Here is a 22,932-nt window from a genome sequence, read left to right as displayed (position 1 = left end):
TATTACCTAAGTATTCAGATGGTAGTGTAGATACTTATAGTATTAGAAACATAATTAATGACAAATCTGAATTTTGAAATGTGATTTTCATGCATAAGGTAAATTGAATACAGTGCTGTGAAAAAGTATTTGCCCCATCCTGATTTCTTCTGTTTTTGTGTATATCTCATACTAAGTAGTTTCAGAAATTAAAATGAGATCTAAGATAAAACAAAGGCAAGATGAGTAAAGACAAAATACAGTTTTTAAATTCTAGTTATTTATTGAAGCAAAAAAGTTGTCCAGTACCAACTGGTATGGAAGTGCAGCGAGGCAAAAACCGCTGCTAACTCAGAAGAACATTAAGGCTCGTTTTGCCAAAATGGTAATGGTAAATGGTCTGCACTTATATAGCGCATTTTTAACTTTAGCGGTTCCAAAGCACTTTACACTGTGCCTCATTCACCCATTCACAAACAGTCACACACACCAATGGTAGCAGAGCTGCCATGCAAGATGCTAGCTTGCCATCGGGAGCAACTTGGGATTCAGTGTCTTGCCCAAGGACACTTTGGCATGTGGAATCACGTGGGCCGGGAATCGAACCGCCAACCCTACGATTAATGGACAACCCGCTCTACCACCTGAGCTGCAGCCACCCAAAACCCACCTCAAATCTTTTGGGAGAATGTTCTGTGGATTGATGAGTAGAAAGTGGAACTGTTTGGAAGACAGGGGTCCCGTTACATCTGGCATAAACCAAACACAGAATTCCACAAAAAGAACATCATACCTACAGTCAAGCATGGTGGTGGAAGTGTGATGGTGTGGGGATGCTTTTTTGTTTCAGGGCCTGGACAACTTGTAATAATTGAGGGAATTCTGCTCTCTACCAGAAAATCCTAAAGGACAATGTCTGGTCTTCAGTCTGTAAGTTGCAACTCAAGTGCAACTGGTGCAACAGCAACAAGACAATGATCCAAAGCATAGGAGTAAGTCCTAGTCCTAGAAGTAAGTGAAAGACTGATCTCCAGTTATCGGAAGCAATTGGTTGCAGACATTGGTGTTAAAGGTGACACAACCAGATTTTAAGTTTATGGGGGTAATTAGTTTTTCACATGGGTGATAGGTGTTGGATAACTTTTTTTGCTTCAATAATAAAAAAAATAATAATAAAAACTGTATTGTGTGTTTATACAGGTTGCCTTTGTTTTATGTTTGTTTTATGTTGTATTTCGTTTGAAGATCTAAAACTGTTTAATATGAGATACACAAAAACATAAGAAATCAGGATGGGGCAAATACATTATCACAGCACTGTACATACAGTGTTCATCTGGACACCAAACATGCAAACATAATTTTACCACTTCAGTTGTTAGAAAAGTCAAAGAAACGAATTCATCATATAAACAGACAGTCCCTCCAGGATTTTGTGATTGTGCGATCGTATGAATTTAACACAACATCGAGCAAACGCTGCAATATTCACAGTAGCTTGAATTTTTTTTTTCAATTACAGCAGATTTTGTGCAGATTTGAGCCAGAGCATCATCACAGTGCGCAATCAGCCAAAGCCCTCTTTGATTCACCTTTGTGAAACATGAGTACAGCTAAAAGGCTCATTTATGTATAAACATCACTGCAAAATTTGGCAAATTTGGCCAAATTCAAGTAGTTTTCTGCAAAAAAGCACAAAAGAACTCTACAAGTTGTTTAGCAATGTTTGAAAAAAAAAATCATCAGCAAAATCAAGCATTTTTGGCCACCACAATCACAAAAAAAAACTCCTGTATGGGCTGACCGACAAGCATAAACGCAGTTACTGGTCTCTCCAAAGACTGGTGCACTATTTGAAGTCTTTTTTGCATTGATGTAGCCTGTTAGGTAAGGTTTGTTGTTTATACTCCTAATTTGTACACGTCATATCCATAATTACACTATATGGCCAAAAGTATGTGGACAGCTGACCTTCACAGCCATGTGTGGGTCTTCCCTAAACATCATATCACCACAAAGTCTCTCTCAAAGTGGGCTATGTGTCCGTAGCCATCTCTGGGAGATATTTCCCAGCTAACCACCGCAGTGTTCAACTGTTTTCAGCAGTGTCTGATAGTGAATCTGATTTAGCCTTTCCCAGCTCACGTGTATTGCTGGCAGTCTCTAAACAATCTGGGGCAGCTGTCCTCAAGAGGCTGATGGCCCAGATTAGATCAGAGGCTGACGAGCAGCCGAGAGCACTGATCATGCCAATCTACATGTATCAATCCCTCTGTGACAGAGCTGATCGAAACCTCACTATCGGCAGTGAGCCTCCTAGGATAAGACACAGGAAGGATCTCTACCAAGTTTATGGATGATCTCACAGTGTGCTGACAATATCCCCTCTCTTAATGTCCACACATTATGTAAACACATGTCCTAATAAAGATTCTTAGTATTGAAGCAGACCATGCAATTTATCTAGGGCTGCAACTAATGATTATTTTGATAATCGATTAATCTTTCAATTATTTCTTAAATTAATCAATTAGTTGGATTAAAAGGCCAATTTTTCTTTTCTGTATTTTTTTTTCTCGAAAAAAAAAAACTTTATTTCACATTGTGCTCGATGTTGTCCTTCAAACATTGTGCAAATTGAAGGCTATGAAAAAGTTATTAAATGTATCTATTTGGGCTAGGATTTTGTGTGCAAAGGATTTTTAAAAAAAAAATTAACTTTATATCTTGAAAAAAAAAAATATGATTGTCCACAAGCTTTAAAGCAGAAGTTAAACCACAGCATTAAAATGCTAAAAAAGAAAAACAAAAGCACAAACTAAGTGTTAACTTGTAAGAGGTTGAATGTTCTGCAGTAACACACACATTCACTCGTCCGAACACAGTGTATATATATGACACTTCTTACATTTATATACTATTACATGTTATAACCCCATTACAGTTACTGCTCTCATCAACACAATTACTTTGTTGTTAAATATAGTATCAAACAACATATTTGATCAAAATGAATATTTTAGTCAGAGTTATTGCGCTTCCTTTCTATTGCGCACTGTTTGATTGATGTGCATGCGTGGACTCGTGCTCATTCAGTGAAGTTTAATGGACACTTGCTGTCAGGTTGAACCTTTATGTAAAATGGAAATACTGGTGTGAATTTCTAACATTTACAGATGAGGATATAAAGGTAAAACTGTCATTTCTGTGCTGAAGAAAACACGTCTGGAACACATTAAACAGCACACACATCTGTCGCAGCATCCGACACTTACGAGTTTGTTTGAAGCGCTTAATATAAAACATTCTCATGTTTTGGATGACCTGGATCATGCACTTTTCCCGCAGCAGCTCACTCCATGACCTCCGCTGTTTTTCATGTGTTTTATTCATAGAAATTCGTTTTTTCATCATTGTGAAGTGACAGGGTTTATCCATAGTGACGTTACAAGCCCACTAATCGGTAATGATCATTATCGATTTTAGTGATTAGTTGTTGCAGCCCTAGATCTATCACAGTGAAGCTAGATTAATTGAGAATACTAGTCAACCTCTTGCCCCAATGTGTGGTAAACCTTATTGTGCCAATCAGTTTGGGTTGAATGCTATGGGGAGTTCCAGTTCCTGCTAAGAATACTGTTAACCTGTTAAGAAGACTGTTACCTGCCCCCATAGCATCTGTTAGATTTGAGGATGTGAGCTCACATAGGTGAGGTGAAATACTCAGATCAGACATAATAATAAAACCACTGATGGGTGAAGTGAAAAACACTGAGTATCTTGTCAATAGCACCTGTCAAGGGGTGAGATATATCAGGCAGCAAGTTCTCAATGTTGTTGTGTTGGAAGCAGGAAAGGACCCCTGTCTATTGCCAAAAGTGCCTACAATGGGCAGGTGAGCATCAGAACCGGATCATGGAGCAGTGGAAGAAGGTGGCTCGGTCTGATGAATCCCATTTTCTTTTACATCATGTGTACGGCCGCGTGCGTCACTTACCTGGGGAAGAGATAGCACCAGGATGCGCTATGGGAAGAAGGCAAGCCGGGCGAAGCAATGTTATGTTCTGGGCAACGTTTTGCTGGGAAGCCTTGGGATGTTACTTTGACACGTACCACCTACCTAAACGTTATTGCAGACCAAGTACACCCTTTCATGGAACAGTATTCCCTAATGGCAGTGGCCTCTTTCAGCAGTATAATGTGCCCTGCCTCACAGCAAAAAAATGTTCAGGAATGGTTTGAGGAACATGACCGAGTTCAAGGCATTGACTTGGCCTCTAGAATCCCCAGATCTCAATCTGATTGAGCATCTGTGGGATGTGCTGGACAAACAAGTTTTGAGACCCTAACTCACAACTTAAAGGATTTGCTGCTAAAGTCTTGGTGCCAGATGCCTCGATGGTTCAGAGCAGCTTTGACGGTACAAGGGGGACCTACACAATATTAGGCAGGTGGTTTTAATGGTATGATTGGTTTATAAAGTTATTTACATACTTTTACTGTCCACTTTATTAAGAACATGTGGCAGAAGCACAGTGCATGAAATCATGCAGATACAGGTAAAGATACAGCTGTATTTGCATGATTTCATTCACTGTGCTTCTGCCACATCTTCTTAATAAAGTGGACAGTAAAAGTACATGTAAAGTTAATGTTCACGTCAAACATCAGAATGGGGAAAAGGTCTGATCTCTGTGACTAACTGTGGGCATGGTTGTGTGTGTGTGTGTATATACCACACATGCAAGAGATCCAGATTCCGATTCAGAGATCTCTCACATTTTGCTAAGAGATTCTATTTTGCTAAATGTTTTCTAATTTCCAGAACTTTTTTGTACACTTCCTTTAAAAAATCTATTTGGCCTGAAAAAAAACATGGTCTTTAAGAGCACAATGACAGTATTTGCAATTTTATGCAATATTTTGTATTTATCCTTTAGGCAGGAAGACCCCCTATTAATGACCTCTTCACAGATCTGTGTGATGGCCGTCGTCTTCTGGAGCTTTTGGAAGGCTTGACTGGACATGAATTGGTAAGTATATCTGAAAAAAGATGTATATAATTCTCATGCAGTGTAGTGTAACGTTGTGCAGAAACTAAAACACACAGTTTTAGATCGCCTCTTCTCCATTTATATGTAAGCCTTTTGGACATTCTCAACTATAATGTTGGCTTTGACTTCTGCACTGCAGGAAATGACATCTTGACATCAAGTAAAAATATCTTCCCTGTATTCATATTTAACTAGAATTTCATATTGCAAGATTACTATAAACCAAATATACTATTGTTAAACCTATTTCTAGGCATTTTGACTCATTTTAAGCTTAACATTTTCTTATTCTATGCTTAAAATTATCACAGGTAAAGTATTATTATTACTGTACTATTTATACTTATTGTAAGTTCAGTTGTAAATATACTAGTATGTAATATAGTACTTATTCATACAATTTCTTGATCCTCAGTAGTTAAATTTTAATTTACACGATGCTGTGATTTCTTTCCTTTATCATAAATAAACTATATGTATAAATAATGTGATTTATCATAAAAAATGTTGAAATCACCATAAAGCAATGTCCAGAACGAATTCAAAACCAAACAAAACAGGGAAACAAGCATTTCCACCATTTCCTGTTTAAGGAGAGCAGACAATTATAGGAGGGTGTCATCAAATTGCCAGTTTCCTGATGTTGTGTCCAATTCCGAGTCTTCTTTGCATGCATGTTCATTACAGATAAGCATAGCAATGCTGCATTTTTACTTGAGATTCTGTTGTGTCTGTTGAGAACATGTGGTGTCAGGAATAAGCTCATGTACAGCACGCTTATATGTGAAGGGGAATTCAATTCTGCGCAGTGCACCCACAAAGTCTTCAGATCCTTAGATGATATTAGCTTTTATTGCAGTGTTCTTTGTGTGGCATTTTGCCATTGTTCTGGTGATTACTGTGTAGGAAAATGAACTGCAGTATATCAAAAGAACAACATAAAGAGCAAAACTTGAGTAAATATGCTGTGTCAGTGTTAGGGATGCTCCGATTGATCAGCTGCCAATCGGTATCGGCCAATAATCACATTCTATGACTCGATCGGTAGACCATAAATTTAGCTGATCTTACAAACCGATCGCGATTTGCTGACGCCAGTCATCCGATCGCTATTTGACCGATCGCGATGTGAGGACGTAAAACACATGATGACGTTAAACTTTAGCGCTGCAGTCATGTCATGACCAGTGTGGAATTATTATAAGGTCCAAGAAACAATTAAAAATATTTAAAGGCCTATTAAAATGTTCATTGTAAAATTAATATTTGTTGTGCTTATTTATTTGATTCTCAATTAAAACAACAATTTACAACATTACAGTAAATAATATAACCAAGGCAACATCTGTGGTTTTACTTTATCTGGGAAAAAAAAGACAAATGTTAACAATGACGGTCAACAGAAAGCTTACATATCACTTATATAAAGCTTGAACGATCGGGATCGGTATCAACTGATCATGATGACAAATCATGATGACAAAAAATCCTGATTGGAGCATCCCTAATCAGTATGCCTTTTTTATAATGCGCACGAAATGTACAGGAAAGGAAGACAGATTCTGTGTTAACAATATACTTGTTAATATTAATATAGGCGATCATACGCTGATAGATTTTATTTCACACTAAGGAACTCAAAACATTGTCTATTTACCTTGACAGAAAGCGAGGGCTCCCACCTGAGTTGAGAGCATGTGAGGTTGGGAGAAGGGGACAGGGTGTCCTGAGGGTATCAGTTAATATGGGAGAGTTCAAAACACCTGCACAAAAGATTCTTGGTTGATATGTCTACTGGCCCATCTTCTATTTTGCTGGAGGGGGAAAGACTGTCCTTTTGATGTATTTTCATATTTACGAGTGCTAACTAGAGTACAAGAACACTCCAATGTTACATTCTGGTTCTCCTATGCAAGGTTGGAAGGTCTGGTAAATACAATATAATCAGAATAAACTTACCTGGATATCTGGACACAAACTACAGTTGAAACACAAACTTTGTTGAAATCTTTGCTCATTCCTCCTGATAGAAATGGTGTAACTTAGTCAGGTTTGTGTGTCTCCTTGCTCAGACACAGGTTTTCAGTTCAGTCCAGAAATTTTTTATGGGATTTAGGTCAGGGTTTGTGATTGCCACTCCAATACTTTTACCTTGTTACCATTTTGGAGGTTCACTCATCCCTGGGAGGTCATTTGTGCCTCCTTCCTGTTTGGAAATTGTTTCTAAGGAGGAACTGAACTTATTTGTCCATATTTCTTCCTGAATTGCTTGGAATTTCCCACGGTATAAAGGACAAAAAGCCACCGGCTCTAAAGGTAGGCCATTTTCCAATGGGTGTGTTCCAAATTAACTCCTGATTATGGCAGTTGGCCAACCAGAAGCTTCTTACAGTCACCACATCAGTTTGCAGAATGATCCAGACCATTTAAAAAGACAGTCAACCTGGTGTATGTAAATTTTGACCCACTGGAATTCTGATATAGTGAATTAAAGTTGAAATAAATTCATTTCTAATTGACTGTTTTAACATGACCTCTAAATTGTACAAAGTGGATGCCCTAATTAACTTGACAAAAGAAATGTATGGAGTCGTGAAAAACTGAGATCTTTAACCTAGGTTCATGAAAGTCTCAACTGTTCTTAAGTGGAGAGAGACAGTTAACGGCAGGAAAGATTCACAATGAGAAAAGAATATTCAATAATTCACAAATCTGTGAAAAATGAACATCTCTTAACATTCAGTGTAATCTGAGTGTGTTATATGTAAACTTCAGTGTTATTCTGATAGTAGTTATGTGACAGAGTTCTGATCTGAAGCCCAATGCAATCTTTACAAAGTTTTGCAAAGCATCATATAGGTAGTATGTGTGTAGTGTGTGTTCAGTTCATGTATGTGCTCTACCTGCAGGTGAAAGAACGAGGTTTCACCCGTGTGCACTCACTCAATAATGTCAACAGAGTGCTACAGATCCTTCAGAAGAACAATGTGAGTTATAGGCAGAACTATTCTATTTATAGTTCTATACTAACCGAGCATGAGGAACGCTATACTAATATTGGGTAGTATACCCAATTGGGTAGTATATATACTAATATTTGCTCTCAAAATAGTCTCAGTTCTTTGTGGCATGGATTTCACAAGATGTTGGAAACATTTCTTTGAGATTCTGGTCCATGTTGACATGATTGCATAACGCAGTTCCTGCAGATTTTTCAGGTACACGTTCATGCTGCGACTCTCCCATTCTACCAGATCACAAAGGTGTTGTATTGGATTCATATCTGGTGACTTGGAAGGCCACTGAAGAACACTGAACTCATTGTCATGTTTATGAAATCAGTCTGAGAGGACTTTTGATTTGTGACATGGTGTGCTCTCATGCTGGAAGTAGCTATTAGAAGATGGGTAAATTGTGTTTTGATGAACCTGTGCCTACTGCAACCTCAGCTTTCTGTTCTTGGCTGACAGAAGTGGAACACAACGTGGTCTGCTGCTATTGTAGCCCATATGCATCAAGGTTTGACATGTTGTGCATTGTGAGATTCTTTTCTGCTCACCACAATTGTACAGAGAGGTTATTTGAGTTACCTTTATCTCAGCTCGAACCAGTCTGGCCATTCCCCTTTGAACTCTGTCATCAACAAGTCATTTCTGTCTGCAGAACTGCCCATCACTGGATGTTTTTACTTTATTGCACCATTCTGAGTAATCTCTAGAGACTGTTGTGTGTGAAAATCCCAGGAAATTAGCACTTATAGAAATATTCAAACCAGCCCGTCAGGCATCAAAAACCATGCCAATGAGCTCACATTTTCTCGCTATTCTGATTTGAGAATTACCTGAGGGTTCTGGCCTGTCTCTGCATGGGTTTATGCATTGCATTGCTTCCACACGATCGGCTGATTAGACTTTAGATATTTGCATGAATGAGTCGATGTACAGGTGTTCCTAATAAAGTGCTTGGTGTGTATATTTATAGTACTATATAATTTATGGAGTAATTCAGGAAGATTTTTTAAATGATAATTTAAAAACTTAAATTGAGCATCTTTTAGGGAAATATTACTAGTAAGACAGCATACTGAAGGTGTGAGATAGCTCTTAAATGAAAACATGTTCAATAGACACGTTTTAAAATTTGGGGAGTGAATTTATGAGAAAACATGAATGAATAATTTAGGCTTGTAAAATACAAATTCACTTCCCATATTGAAATATAAACAGTTACATTTTTTTTTAAATTTATGTACTACTTCTAGGTTGAGCTGGTGAATATTGGAGGAGCTGACATTGTCGATGGCAATCATAAATTGACTTTGGGACTCATCTGGAGCATAATTCTTCACTGGCAGGTAAAAATGCATGAGTCATGTAGCCCAACTACTGCAAGGTTCAACATGTGTGTTTTCAGGTACTTTTCTGCTCACCATGGTTGTAAAATAGACTTCTTTTTGAGTCAAACCAGTCTGGCTGTTCTCCTCTACACGCTGTTACCAACAATGCATTTCTGCTACAGAATCACTGCTCACTGGATTTTTATTTTGGATTACTGGATTATTTATTTTTTGTACCATTCTCTGTAAACTCTAGAAACTGTTATGCATGCGGTACCAGGTTCCTAATAAAGTGAGCTGTATAGTATGGTGTTCTCAAATAAAACAGGAAACTGACAAATAATTTGGCAGCAAGTTACCAGTTAAATTGATGCACATTTTACAGAAAGGAAGTAGGCAAAGTGGTCAAGAAGAGCAACAACACTTTGTAAAGTTTTTCTTCTATTCTAGGTGAAGGATGTGATGAAAGATGTGATGGCAAACTTAAAGCAAACCAACAGTGAGAAGATTCTGTTGAGCTGGGTTAGGCAGTCCACCAAGAGCTACCCACAGGTCAATGTTGTAAACTTCTCTAGCAGCTGGGAAGATGGTCTGGCATTTAATGCTCTTATCCATAGCCACAGGTTAGTGCTACCAGTAGTGCCAAATATTTGTGCATGCAGCCACTGAAGTGTTATTTGTAGTAAAACGAATATAATTTTTTTTCTATACCCTGTAAACTTTTCTTATGTCTAAGGTTCTTTTTAACAGTTGGGAAATAAATGGTAAGGAAATGTATGGGATTTTGTTTTTATTTTTGCAAGGCCGGAGCTGTTTGATTGGGATGTGGTGGAACACATGGATAAAGCTTTTGACAGGTTGGATCATGCGTTCGCCATTTCTGAAAGGCATTTAGGCATTGAACGGCTGCTTGACCCTGAGGGTATCTATTCTTCTACTTATATTTACATTTGCTTTTGTTGCACTTGTAGTAATATGCATGAGTTGTTCTTTAGGTAACTGCATAATTGTTGGCACCCTTCATGCAAATGGTCAAAAATGATTACTGCATGCAGTTTTGATCTTAAATATATGGGTATGCTGTATAGCCATAATACTTAAACATAGTGTTTTCATGCATATAACTAAAGAAAAAAACAGTGAAATTGTATGAACCTGAGTATACTAATAGTTGTCTGTGTAATACATTTGGTAGAGCAAACACTTTACAATTTGCAATGTACATTAAGTATGTAAAATGTCTGTTGAGGTGGCACACTGGTGTGCAGCACATTTCCAGGGTTCCCTGTTTTATTATGAGCTTGGGTTACTGTCTCTGTGGAGTTTCTGTCCTAAGGTTACATCGACTAATTGACTAGTTCATCAATCACCTCTGTGGTAAGCTGTTGATTAGTCAACGCAATAGAAAGAACAGTGATGCATATGATAAAGAAAGCTGCCTAAATGTACTTTGTTAATATATTTCCAGGTGTTCGTAATTATGCACATTTTTGTGGTTAACAGTATAGCCTAAATTAGTACTGAACCTAAAAATGGAATTTTTAGGCTGTGTATGGCTAATAGATGTGCAGTTTGATATTCTTTGCTGATCTGGCATCCTGAATCAGGTTTTGCTTAAACTATGAAAAAGATGACTAGTCTACTAGTTCACTACTTTTTTACTTTTCTGGTTGACTGGTGAAAATTAACATTTGTGCAACCTCTATTCTGTGCATTTTCTCCCTGTGTCCATTTGTGTTTCCTCTTGTTCCTCTGGTCTGGTTTCTTCCCATCTCCTAAAACATGCTAGCAAATGGATTGAAAACTAAATTGCCCCTTGGTGCGTGCGTGTGCGTGCGTGTGCGTGCGTGTGCGTGCGTGTGCGTGCGTGTGCGTGCGTGTGCGTGCGTGTGCGTGCGTGTGCGTGCGTGTGCGTGTGTCCTTGCCTCATACACTCATCCACATGGCCCTGGCCAGGACAAAGCTGAGTTTAATAAACAAATAAATATGAATGAATGAATGAATTAATTGAGTGATTAATTTTATGTGGTTCTTTCCCTCCTCTAGATGTGGCTACTGCTTCTCCAGATAAGAAGTCTATAATTATGTACATCACCTCCCTGTTTCAAGTTCTGCCCCATGGTGTGAGTATGGAGGCCATAGAGGAGGTTGAGACTCTGCCCCAGGCTGTAATCACTAAAGAGAAACATTTCCACTTTCAGACACAGCAACGTTACTCCCAGCAGGTCAGTTCTTCAACATTACATCTAGTCTGGAAAAGCATTGTTTACAGTTGTTTAAGTTAACGTAACTGTATTTGAAAAGCTCTTGTCTTTTGGCTTATAAGTATACAAAAAGGAACCATGATTATAAATTTCCCATTTTGAGGGTTGTGATTTGATTCTGTCTCTTGATATTTATTCTTTATTAGTTATCTGAATGAAATATAGAGTTGATTTATAATGCAGGATATGCCATACTCACCATAAATCTTAAAACAAACAAACTTATTTAAATATGGAAGATAAATATAACAAAAGCTTGCTTATAACTGGAGCATTTTTAATGTCACTTTCACCTACATCTATCAGTTGACTAGGATCATATACTAGATAACCAAGCCCCATTTGTTTTTCAAGCAATGGCAATAGTGTGTATGGCACAGGTTCATCACTGTCATACAAATGGTAGGCTTATGTCATGTAATGGAGGCTGCTAAGACGAAAGCAAGTTCAGGTATGGCAGTTTAATCAAACAATATGAAGTACAATGAATCAGGCAGAAAACAATGTCCAAGGCAGACTAGGGTCAAATGATCAGGCAGACAGGCTAAACTAGGCAGAACAGAGAATCGAGGTCAACAGGGTAAACAAAGTCCATGATCAGAACGCAAACACGATAAGGCTTGGAAAAACGACAGAGACCATGCAACCAAGCGTAATACTTTGCAAAGTCATAGTGTTCAAAAAGTGTTAGTGTTCTGTGTGTGTGTGTGCGAGTGTTCTCGGAATTGCAGTCCATGACGCCATGGACTGGAATTCCGAGAACACTCGCACACACACACAGAACACTAACACTTTTTGAACACTATGACTTTGCGAAGCCATGTTTGTAGGCCACTGTGCAGTATGGGAAATGTAGTCGTCCCCCCACAGCACCAAAATACACTCCCTCCCCGGTAGTCCTGGCCCTCTGGCAAAATGTCTTCACAGCCCCTCAGGTTCCTATGCAGGCATTGTCTGACAAGTAGCAGATTTCTCAAGGAGCCGAGGAGCACACATGAGGCTGGGGCTGGTTCTCCGGGGTCATTAGATGAGATCCAGGCTTTGGAAGTTGACTTAGTGGGCCATCTCCTCGGCCTTTCTTGAGTGTGTATCGACATCCTCAGCGGAGCAGGAAGGCAGAGCGACGTTCTCAGTGGAGCAGGAAGGCAGAACGACGTCCTCAGCGGAGCAGGAAGGCAGAGTGGCATCCTCAGCGGAGTAGGAAGGCAGAGCGATGTCTTCAGCGGAGCAGGAAGCCAGAGTGACGTCCTCAGTGGAGCAGGAAGCCAGAGCGACTTCCTCAGCGGAGCAGGAAGCCAGAGCGACGTCCTCAGCGGAGCAGGAAGCCAGAGCGACGTCCTCAGCGGAGCAGGAAGCCAGAGCGACGTCCTCAGCGGAGCAGGAAGGCAGAGCGACGTCCTCAGCATAGCAGGAAGGCAGAGCAACGTCCTCAGTGGAGCAGGGAGGCAGATTGACGTCCTTAGTGGCATGGGAAAATGGAGCGACGTCCATATAGAACCCTGGCGTAGTGGCATCCACGGCAGAGAAGGGAAGAAAAGCGGAGCTCTTGGCTGCAACGGTAGGCGAAGAAACTTCCTCAGTAGAACAAGGCTGCTGAGTGGCATCCTCAGTCAGAGAGTCTGAGCGTTGTTCACCATTGACTTTGAACTTGGTTGGCTGTGTCAGCAGACTCGGGCGTGAGGAAAACTTGGTTGCCTGTGTCAGCAGACTCGGGCATGAGCAGAACTTGGTTGTCCGTGTCAGCAGACTTGGGCGTGAGCACAACTTGGTTGGTCATGACGACCGACTCTAGCATGAGAATAACTTGGTTGGTTGTGACGTCGACTTCAGGCATGAACAGAACCTGGTTGGTCGTGACATCGGTTTCAGGCGTGAGGAGCACCTGGTTGATCGTGTCAACAGACTCTGGCATGTGTAGAACCTGGTTGGTCGTGACGTCGGTTTCAGACTGGAACTTGGTGTGGAAGGTCACAACGTCGATCTCAGACTGGTACGTGGCGTGGAAGGTCACATCATCGATCTCAGACTGAAACTTAGCGTGGGAGGTCACCTCGTCGATCTTTAGCTGGAACTTGGCATGGGATGTTACCTTGTCGATCTTTAGCTGGAACTTGGTGTGGGAGGCCATCTCTTCAACCTCGGACAGGAACTTGGCATGAGAGGCCACCTCTTCGACCTCAGACAGGAACTTGGCTTGAGAGGTTGCCTCTTGGACCTTGGACAGGAACTTGGCTTGAGAGGCCGTCTCTTCTACCTCAGACAGGAACATGGCTTGCGAGGTCACCTCATTGACCTCTAGCAGCAACTTGACTTTATGCTGGAGCACTGGGGATGAGAATACCTTGTGTGTCTCATGCTGGAGCTCTGCAGGTGAGACCATCTCGTTGGTCTCAGGTTATAGCTCTGGAGCTGATGTCACCACATTGACCTCTGGCTGGAGCTCTGTATATGAGACCACCTCATGGATCTCATGCTGTAGCTCGGGAGCAGTGGTCGCCACGTTGACCTCTGGCTGGGGCTCGGCAGGTGAGACCACCTCATGGGTCTCAGATTCATGCTCTGGATATGAGACAACCTCATGGGTTTCGTGCTGGAGCTCTGGGGAGGAGGTCGCCATGTTGACCTCCGGCTGGAGCTCTGTGGGTGAGACCACCTCATGGGTCTCAGGTTGGAGCCCTGGAGGTGAGGTCACCTCATTGACCTCTGGCTGGAGTTCTGTATATGAGACCACCTCATGGGTCTCATGCTGTAGCTCGGGAGCAGTGGTCGCCACGTTGACCTCTAGCTGGGGCTCGGCAGGTGAGACCACCTCATGGGTCTCAGGTTCATGCTCTGGATATGAGACAGCCTCATGGGTTTCGTGCTGGAGCTCTGGGGACGAGGTCGCCATGTTGACCTCCGGCTGTAGCTCTGCAGGTGAGACCACCTCGTTTTTCTCAGGTTGGAGCTCTGGAGCTGAAGTCAACACATTGACCTCCGGCTGGAGCTCTGCAGGTGAGACCACCTCATGGGTCTCAGGTTTGAGTTGTGGAGATGACGTCGCCACGTTGACCTCCAGCTGGATCTCTGCAGGTGCTCTCTTGTGGAGCTGTTTGTGAGCACACCAGCTGCTCTTGAAACATCCCCAAGAGCAGAAATATGATCCATGGATCCCAAGTTTCCTGCATGTGGGACATTGTAGCTGGGCCTCTTTACCGCAGCACTCGGTCTTGCAGGTCTGCGTCACCTCAACCACTGTCCTGTCAGCCGGGGGGCTGAAGCTGGACTGTGGAGGATGCCCTGTCAATACACTAATAGTAGGTTTGGATTGGCACTTCAGACTTGCTCGTCACACTGACTCTCCTCAAAAGTTGATCCAGGTAGTAGCGCTGCCCTGGACGCCCAAACTCCTTCATGAATAGTTCTGCAAACTGAGTTACATTGTTGAGGGCACTTGACCATGCACTGGCCAGATACTCTGCCCAATCACGGGCCGGGCCATAAAGCCGAGATAAAATGAAACCGAGCCACTGCCTCTTGTCAGGCTTGGGGTTCACCAGGCTCGAAAAATACATTTGGCTGTGAAACATGAATTGCCGCCCAATCCATAATGCGGCTTTGGGAGTTCTATGTCCATCCACTGGGGAAACTGGACTGATGTGAATGGTGGAAAGACACCTCCATGTACTCCTGCTGCTTCCATGTTGCGGCGAAGTATTCTGTCACATACTGGAGGCTGAGACGGAAGCAAGTTCAGGTATGGCAGTTTAATCAAACAATGTGAAGTACAATGGATCAGGCAGAAAACAAAGCCCAAGGCAGACTACGGTCAAATGAACAGGCAGACAGGCTAAACCAGGCAGAACAGAGAATCAAGGACAACAGGGTAAACAAAGTCCATGATCAGAAAAGCAAACACGATAAGGCTTGGAAATACGACCGAGACTACGCAACCAAGCGTAATACTTTCAAAGTCATAGTGTTCAAAAAGTCTCTTTTATAGCGTGATTGTGAGTGCAGTGAATTGAATAAAGGTGTGCATGATAAGAATGAGTGTGTGTGTGTGTGTGTGTGTGTGTGTGTGTGTGTGTGAGAGTGAGTGTTCTGGGAATTGTAGTCCATGGTGGCCATGTTTGTAGGCCACCGTACAGTATGGGAAATGTAGTCACTGGTTTGCTGTGATATGACAGCTTATGTATAACGTGCTAACATATTTGTTTGCCAAATTCCTATATTTGTGGCTATCTGCTGGGTTGATCTATAACTGGCCGAATCATTTGGGAGGGACATAACCATTCTTGAGAGCATATAGTTGGATGAGAGTAGTATTTTATTCCACCAAGTGCAAGATGAGTTATAGATATTTTTTGATGAACTATAAAGATAACATTAAGTCATCTACAAAGCAATTATTTGTGTTATATGTGCAATTATATATGTAACACCAAAACATTTACAATGAGTTCCAAAACACCCATTTTGATTTTATGGGCATTTAAAGTGAAAGGATGTAACTGGAGACTTTTCTGGTACAAGCAGACACCTTAGGTAAGAACCTTTAGTAATGTTAGGCATTCTCCTCCTGCTCAAGTGAATCTTAGGGTTTGCTAGTACACCACAAAAATGATAGCACATGAAAATACGTTAAATAAAGGAAAGGTTTTGTAATATTTCTAATTATAACAAATATAATATTATTATTTCTAGACATATTTCAAGCTTAACATGGTCTTATTCTATTTTATCAGATAATTTTGGCAGATAAACCTTCGAGAATGAAATGCGAGAATGAATTTCAAGCTTTAAATTAGTAAGAATGTGTAGAAATAGACTTATTATATTAGTTGAATTTGCCTATATTCAAGATACTTGTAAGGTAACATTTTTGTAGTGTGACCAATACATTGAAATCATATTCAAGTAGTGTCTAGTTGTGGCATTAATGTGTAATGATGTATGATATTTGAGTATGGAAAACCTGCATCTGGCTGAATAACTCAGAATCTATTCTAAAATAATTTTTCAGCATTGTAAGAATGCCATCTTTTTAAAAAAAATTTTTTTAATTTTATTTTTTTACGTAACTGTTAAGTAACATTTTTACCACCTCTTGGTCTCTGGCATGAATATTCTCTATCTTTTTTCCCCTTGCAATTTTGTATTGTATTCCTGTTTCTGTCTTGTAACTGTGCTTTGTTTTATTTATTCCAATGTTCTCTTTTATTGTTGCTTTGTAATGTTTAATCTCTTGTGTTTTTCTCTTCCTCTCTCAGATCACAGTCAGTGTGGCTCAAAGTCCAGTACGCAGCCAGTCTCCTTCAAATAAGTTACGCTACAAAAGCTATGCTTTCACTCAGGCTGCGTATGTTCGGTCTCCTGAACAGACAAGAAAGACCCCCGTCACACTGGTTAGTCTCTATAGCACATCATGTGTGTTTGCTGAAAAACAAGGTTTTACACCGAATTTACAAAAGTTTCTGAAACGCTGATTTTCTTCATACTCGCTTGTGCATGGAGATCACCTGTAAAGTCCGTCACAGCTAATTTGCATTTAGTGACACCCACCAAATTGTAAAAAGTGCACAGACGGCTGGAAACACTAAATGGAGAAGACAATGGCAGAAAGAGAATTATTTTGACTTGTTTTTTACTGCAGTAAAAATATTTACCAGTGTAACAGCACCTGAAAAGTTGAAATCGACACCCAAATTACAGAAAATGTGAATTAGGTGTGAATTAATTATGGTGACAAGAAAATGGTGTGACACAAAAAAGGAAGAAGAAAAAATATGTACACTATACCCAGATGATCATGCACATCAAGCATGTCAAATAGGGAAACCGCAATTTTTTTAAACATTATTTTAACTGTCTCGGCCAACATGCTGCATCTAAACCAAACCAATTTATTAGCTAGCTTTTATTCTCCAAAAATAAAATCATACCGGTATTTAAACATCATTTCCTTCATAAGCATGACCTTAATCTTCTGTCAGCTGAGGCATTTGTTTACGGCTTATGGCTATTTGTAGACAGACTGGCCCATCCTCTGTTTATATGGCAGCATTTCATTGGTCATTATTGACTGGTGAGTTTTATTTGTCTTAATTTATGGGTTTGTGTTTGCTTGCTTTCTTTATTTTTCATATTCTTTAATTAATGCCAATAATAAAAATGACTAGTTTTCACAAAATGTTCCCTGACCTAGTGAACTAGCATGAGGATGTGTTTTTGGTAGAGACTCCAAAGCAGTTCTGTAAGTAACTCTGGATATGGGCATCTGTTAAATGCTTTAAATGTAATACAAATATGCAATTTAAACTTCAGTATATTCCATATATAAACGTGCAATAATCAGTGATAAAGTTGAGGTTTACCTTTGGTATTGTTAAAAAAATAAGTAATAATAACAGTACACCCATTAGCTCTTCATTCCAAATAATAATTAAGCTGCTGTGACCATACACACACACGTCCATACACATCTGCTAAGACAATTTGTAAAGTTTAACACTACTGACTACTGAGCCTACGAAAAAGGACATAAATTGCTCCAATATAAAGACTGGATCTGGAATAAGATAATGGTATGCTTAAGATTATCCTTCTTAAGATTGCTCATAATTGCTTAAGAATTCTATATAAAAATATATATTTTATATACAATACAATATATTAAATATATTGTGATGGTTACCTTGAGCATATGTGAGCACAAGTAATGTGTAGCATACCTGTATATGTAGTATATTGTATGTAATGGGTGGTTTTAATGAGTTTGGTGCCAAACAATACAATTTTTGCTTATTTTTGAGTATGCAAATGAGCATGTACCTTGTCTGACTTAAAAGCAGCTGAAAGTGATAAGATTGCACAGATTTAATGTGTGGCTTAATAAACTCTTCAGTCAGAGTTTTAGGAATTATTTCAGAGTTAATATCAGAAGGTAGCTCTCTGCTGTTTTTACTTCCTCACACTAAAAACATCTGTGGTTCAAAACTGTCTGTGAACACTTTACTCTGGTAAATGGTCTGCACTTATATAGTGCCTTTTAACCCTAGTGGTTCTACAAAGCGCTTTACATTGTTTCTCATTTATCCATTAAAAAAAAAACACACACACTCACACAATAATGACAGCAGAGCTGCCTTGCAAGGTGCTAAATACAATACGATTAATACAATAGAGCAATGGCTAGCAAGAATTTGTTTGTAACATGTATTTGTTTTCAAAAATGCAGCTTTTTAAGATGAATATTTTGTTGTCAGATTTTGTTTTTGTTGTGCTGTGTGCTTCTGTGCTGCTACATCCACATTCCAAACTATCAAGTGAGGTTTGAACCACCCTGATTGTATCTGTCTGCAATTACATGTTCCGATACAAAATTGTCTTTTTTCTTGAAAACTAGGCATAACACTAAAATGAGTTTTTAATAAAACGAAGCACCAAAAGATTTTGATGTAGTAAATGTTTCTAATGACCAAATTACTGGAATGTAGATTTTTATGTTAAAAAAAAAAAATCTTTACCATATGCAGACTTCAGAAAGTCCAGAGGATATGTGGCCTTCCACTGGTCCTCTACAACATGGCACAAGCCAGCTAGAGAGTTACCAGAATTCCCTCGAAGAGGTCTTGACGTGGCTTCTGTCTGCAGAGGACGGCCTACAAGCTCAGCCACCTATCTCTTCTTTGGTAGAAGAAGTGAAGGAGCAGTTTCACACTCATGAGGTAATTTCTAAAAGTGTATTAGTGTGATAGAATATTGCATGCCTTCTCATACTTGTATGTCTATTTTAGGTAGTTTGTGCCAAAAAAAAGCATTTTATGCATCTGACTTCCCAAATCTCTCTCTCTCTCTGTCTATCTATCCATCTATCTCTCTCTCTCTCTCTCTCTCTCTCTCTCTCTCTCTCTCTCTCTATATATATATATATATATATATATATATATATATATATATATATATATATATATATATATATAGATAGATAGATAGATATAGATAGATATAGATAGATAGATAGATAGGGAAGTGAAAACAGAATCACATACTTGTATTTGCGGTTAATTTTTTTTTTAATCCATTGTATGTTTTAAGTTGCATTTTGTCAAGTATATAGCCTAATCTTATGAAAATACAATGTATGCATTTATTGCAAATGCAATTATGTGATTCTGTTTTAACTTCCCAATTTGCCATTTCATTTCCAAGTTCACCCAATATGCTAAGTAGTGTGGCTAAGACTTAGCCTATGCCTGCTCACGATTCTACTCTGAATGCTGAGCTAAACAATTAATACAACATATAGGCTGGGAGTGCTTCTTAGAGCAGCGTGTAAACTGGATTAGGAGATTGTCAGGGTGAAGATTTTGTTTTCCTAAATTGTGAAGTGATACTTGATAAACTTGGAGATGTCCAGCTTATCACCGACAGAGAGATGCTTTGTATGTCAGAAATTACTACTGCTGACTTGCCATCAGATAGTGTATTTTGGTCTTGCTATCAGATGCTGAAGTGTACTCTACATAAGGTGGAGCTGTGATCATGGAAAGCCAAAAAGGGTCACTTAGTAATAAAATACAGTTTTGTATGAAATTAAGAAATATATGCATCCTAATTAACTAGTTTATTAAGGTCATCTTGATATACGCACCATTTATAGTTCTGGATTGCATGAATGCATATCGATCAAGTAGTTTCTAAATAATGTAATAAAGTAGGTGTCTGATGCTGTCTGAAGTTGAAAATTATTTTTGACAAATTGATAATTGTGTGTTGGAGAAAGTTTAAAAATGTGCACATACTTTATTGTCCACCGAGTCTAACAGTCCCCTTTGAAACTATTGGAACAACAACGCCAATTCATTGGTTGTGCTATAAACCAAAGACATTTGGGTTTGAGATCAAAAGACAAGAGTTTAGGTATTCAGCTTTTATTTCATGGTATTTACATCTAGATGTGTGAAATAACATAAAACATAGAACCTTTTGTATCAGATCACCCAATTTTTAGGTGAGCAAAAGTATAAGAACAGAGAAGTCTTATTATAGTAAATTAAAGTAAATAACATTTAATATTTGATTCTATCCCTTGCCCGCAACAACTGCATCAAGCCTCCGACTAATTTACATTTAACAAGTTGTTGGCTACTTCTTTTGTGATGCTTTTCCAGGCTATTACCACAGCTTCTTTCAGTTGTTGTTGGTTTCGGGGGGTTTCTGCTCTTCTCCTCTTCAGGAGGTGAAATGCTGCTCAACTGGGTTAAGGTCTGGTGATTGACTTGGCCAGTCTAAAACGTTCTGCTTTTCCCCCCGATAGTTCTCTGTTGAGTTGGCAGTGTGTTTTGGATCATGGTCTTGCTGCATGATAAAGTTCCTCCTGATTAATTTGGATGTATTTCTCTGTAAATTGGCATACCAAAAGATCTTCTGGATTCATTCTGCTGCTACATGAGTTACAACATCAATAAAGATTAGTGAGCCTGTTCCAGAAGCAGCCATGCAAGCCCAAGACATGACACTACCTCCACCATGTTTCACTGATGAGCTTGTATGTTTTGGATCATGAGCAGATCCTTTCTGTCTCCACACTTGGGTTTTCACCACTTTGGTAGAGTTTAATTTTGGTTCCAGAACATTTGTGGCTGATCTCTGTATTTCTTTGTGAATTCTAATCTGGCTTTCCGATTCTTGCTGCTGATGAGTGGTTTGCTTCTTGTTGTATAGCCGCTATGTTTCTGATATATGTCTATATACAGTATCAGATATATGTCACATATATGTATATGTCACATCAATATATGTCGTCTTCTTCGAACAGTAAATTATGATACCTTCACCTGTGAACCGTGGAGAGTGTTGTTGTCACTGATTGTTGTTTTTGGGTTTTCCTTGGCCGACCCATTTGACCCGTCTGTTGCTCAGTACACCGGCGGGTTCTTTCTTTTGCAGGACATTCCAAATCGTTGTATTGGCTATGCCCAGTGTATGCAATTCCTCTGACACCTGTCAGTCACATATTTTTCTAATATTTTTGCTCGCCTACAAATTGGGTAGTCTGTTACAAAATGTGCTATGCTATATTTTGGAGGGGATTGTATTGCAATGTTTAGATTGTTAAATATTACAGTGCTCAAGTCTTTCAGATTTACATCATAAAAAGCCATTACACCAGATACAGTGGATATCAGTGGATGTCTATTGTAAAAAGCGCTATACAAATAAAATTTAATTGAATTGAATTGAATATCAAAACTCTTCATACCATTCTGTGTATTTTCTTAAAACCATTTTAGTGCTGTTGTGCTAATAATAATAATCATAATAATAAGCAACATTAATTTGTGTCTTAGTCTGATAGGGATGCCAAAAATAAAACCTTAATCAGTTCATACAGGATTTGTGGTTTTTTTTTTTTTTTTTTTTTTTTTTTTTTTTTTTTTTTTGGTAATTGTTGTGGCCAAAAATGCTTGATTTTGCTGTGGCTTTTTTCAAAATTTGCAATGCAACTTCCAGAGTTTGGTTTTTTTTTTTTTTTTTTTTTTTTTTTTTTTTTTTAAGCTTTTTTGCGGGAAACTACTTGAATTGGCGAAATGAGTTGGTAAATGCGACCTTTTAGCTCTACTCATGTTTTATGCACATGAATCGAAGAGAGCTTTGACTGAATGTAATGATGTCACATGGCGTGTTGTGATGACATCACATGATGTGTCTTGGCCCAAATCTGTGGAAAATTTGCGGTAATTTTGAAAACTTGCATGCTTGATTTTGCATTAATTTCTGCAATCACAAAATCCTGGAGGGACTGCTTAATGAATTTTTATGTTTGAAAGACAAGGGGGTCTTAGCTTTGCCAGCCCATTTATACTGGCCTCCCTTGGATTTATCTTGGTGCTTGCTTCTAGTGAATATATTAATGTTTTTTGTCTGTGTGTACGTTTGTGTTTGATAACAATGGTTTCTAGGGATACATGATTGAGCTGACTGCCCATCAGGGAAGTGTAGGTAATGTGCTAAAGGCAGGGAGCATCCTCTTGGCTGAAGGGCAGTTGACTGAAGATGAGGAGAATGAAATTCGGGAGCAGATGAATCTGTTAAACTCTCGCTGGGAACATTTACGAGTGGCCAGTATGGAACAACAAAGCAGGTAATAATAAATAATGAACTTCCTTTATATCAAGTTTCTACTTTAGGTTTATTGACTCTGTTACAGTATTTTTTTCAACTACTCAGTTTGAGGTGCTTGCCATGCTCAAAAACTCACAAAACTTGCCACAAACATCAGAAGTGCTGGCCATCAAAAACTGTCAAAAGAATG

General features: G+C 39.2%; 1 protein-coding gene across 6 annotated transcripts in view; it reads left to right on the top strand.

Annotated features, from left to right (window-relative positions):
- Positions 1 to 22,932, top strand: part of dmd (dystrophin) — a 241,529-nt gene that overhangs the window by 12,191 nt on the left and 206,406 nt on the right. For all 6 annotated transcript variants that reach the window (XR_008393479.1, XM_053675989.1, XM_053675988.1 and 3 more), the window contains exons 3-11: positions 4,920 to 5,012; positions 7,943 to 8,020; positions 9,295 to 9,387; positions 9,820 to 9,992; positions 10,173 to 10,291; positions 11,416 to 11,594; positions 16,886 to 17,020; positions 19,151 to 19,342; positions 22,580 to 22,761. Coding sequence is in view for 5 of the 6 variants with exons in the window: in XM_053675989.1 (XP_053531964.1) it covers positions 4,920 to 5,012; positions 7,943 to 8,020; positions 9,295 to 9,387; positions 9,820 to 9,992; positions 10,173 to 10,291; positions 11,416 to 11,594; positions 16,886 to 17,020; positions 19,151 to 19,342; positions 22,580 to 22,761 (1,244 nt within the window). In the remaining variant the exon portion in view is untranslated. The remainder of the gene's footprint in view (positions 1 to 4,919; positions 5,013 to 7,942; positions 8,021 to 9,294; positions 9,388 to 9,819; positions 9,993 to 10,172; positions 10,292 to 11,415; positions 11,595 to 16,885; positions 17,021 to 19,150; positions 19,343 to 22,579; positions 22,762 to 22,932) is intronic.

The sequence above is a fragment of the Ictalurus punctatus genome, chromosome 26, assembly GCF_001660625.3.
Source record: "Ictalurus punctatus breed USDA103 chromosome 26, Coco_2.0, whole genome shotgun sequence".
NCBI classification, from domain to species: domain Eukaryota; kingdom Metazoa; phylum Chordata; class Actinopteri; order Siluriformes; family Ictaluridae; genus Ictalurus; species Ictalurus punctatus.
This window is presented reverse-complemented; position numbering and strand designations above follow the sequence as displayed.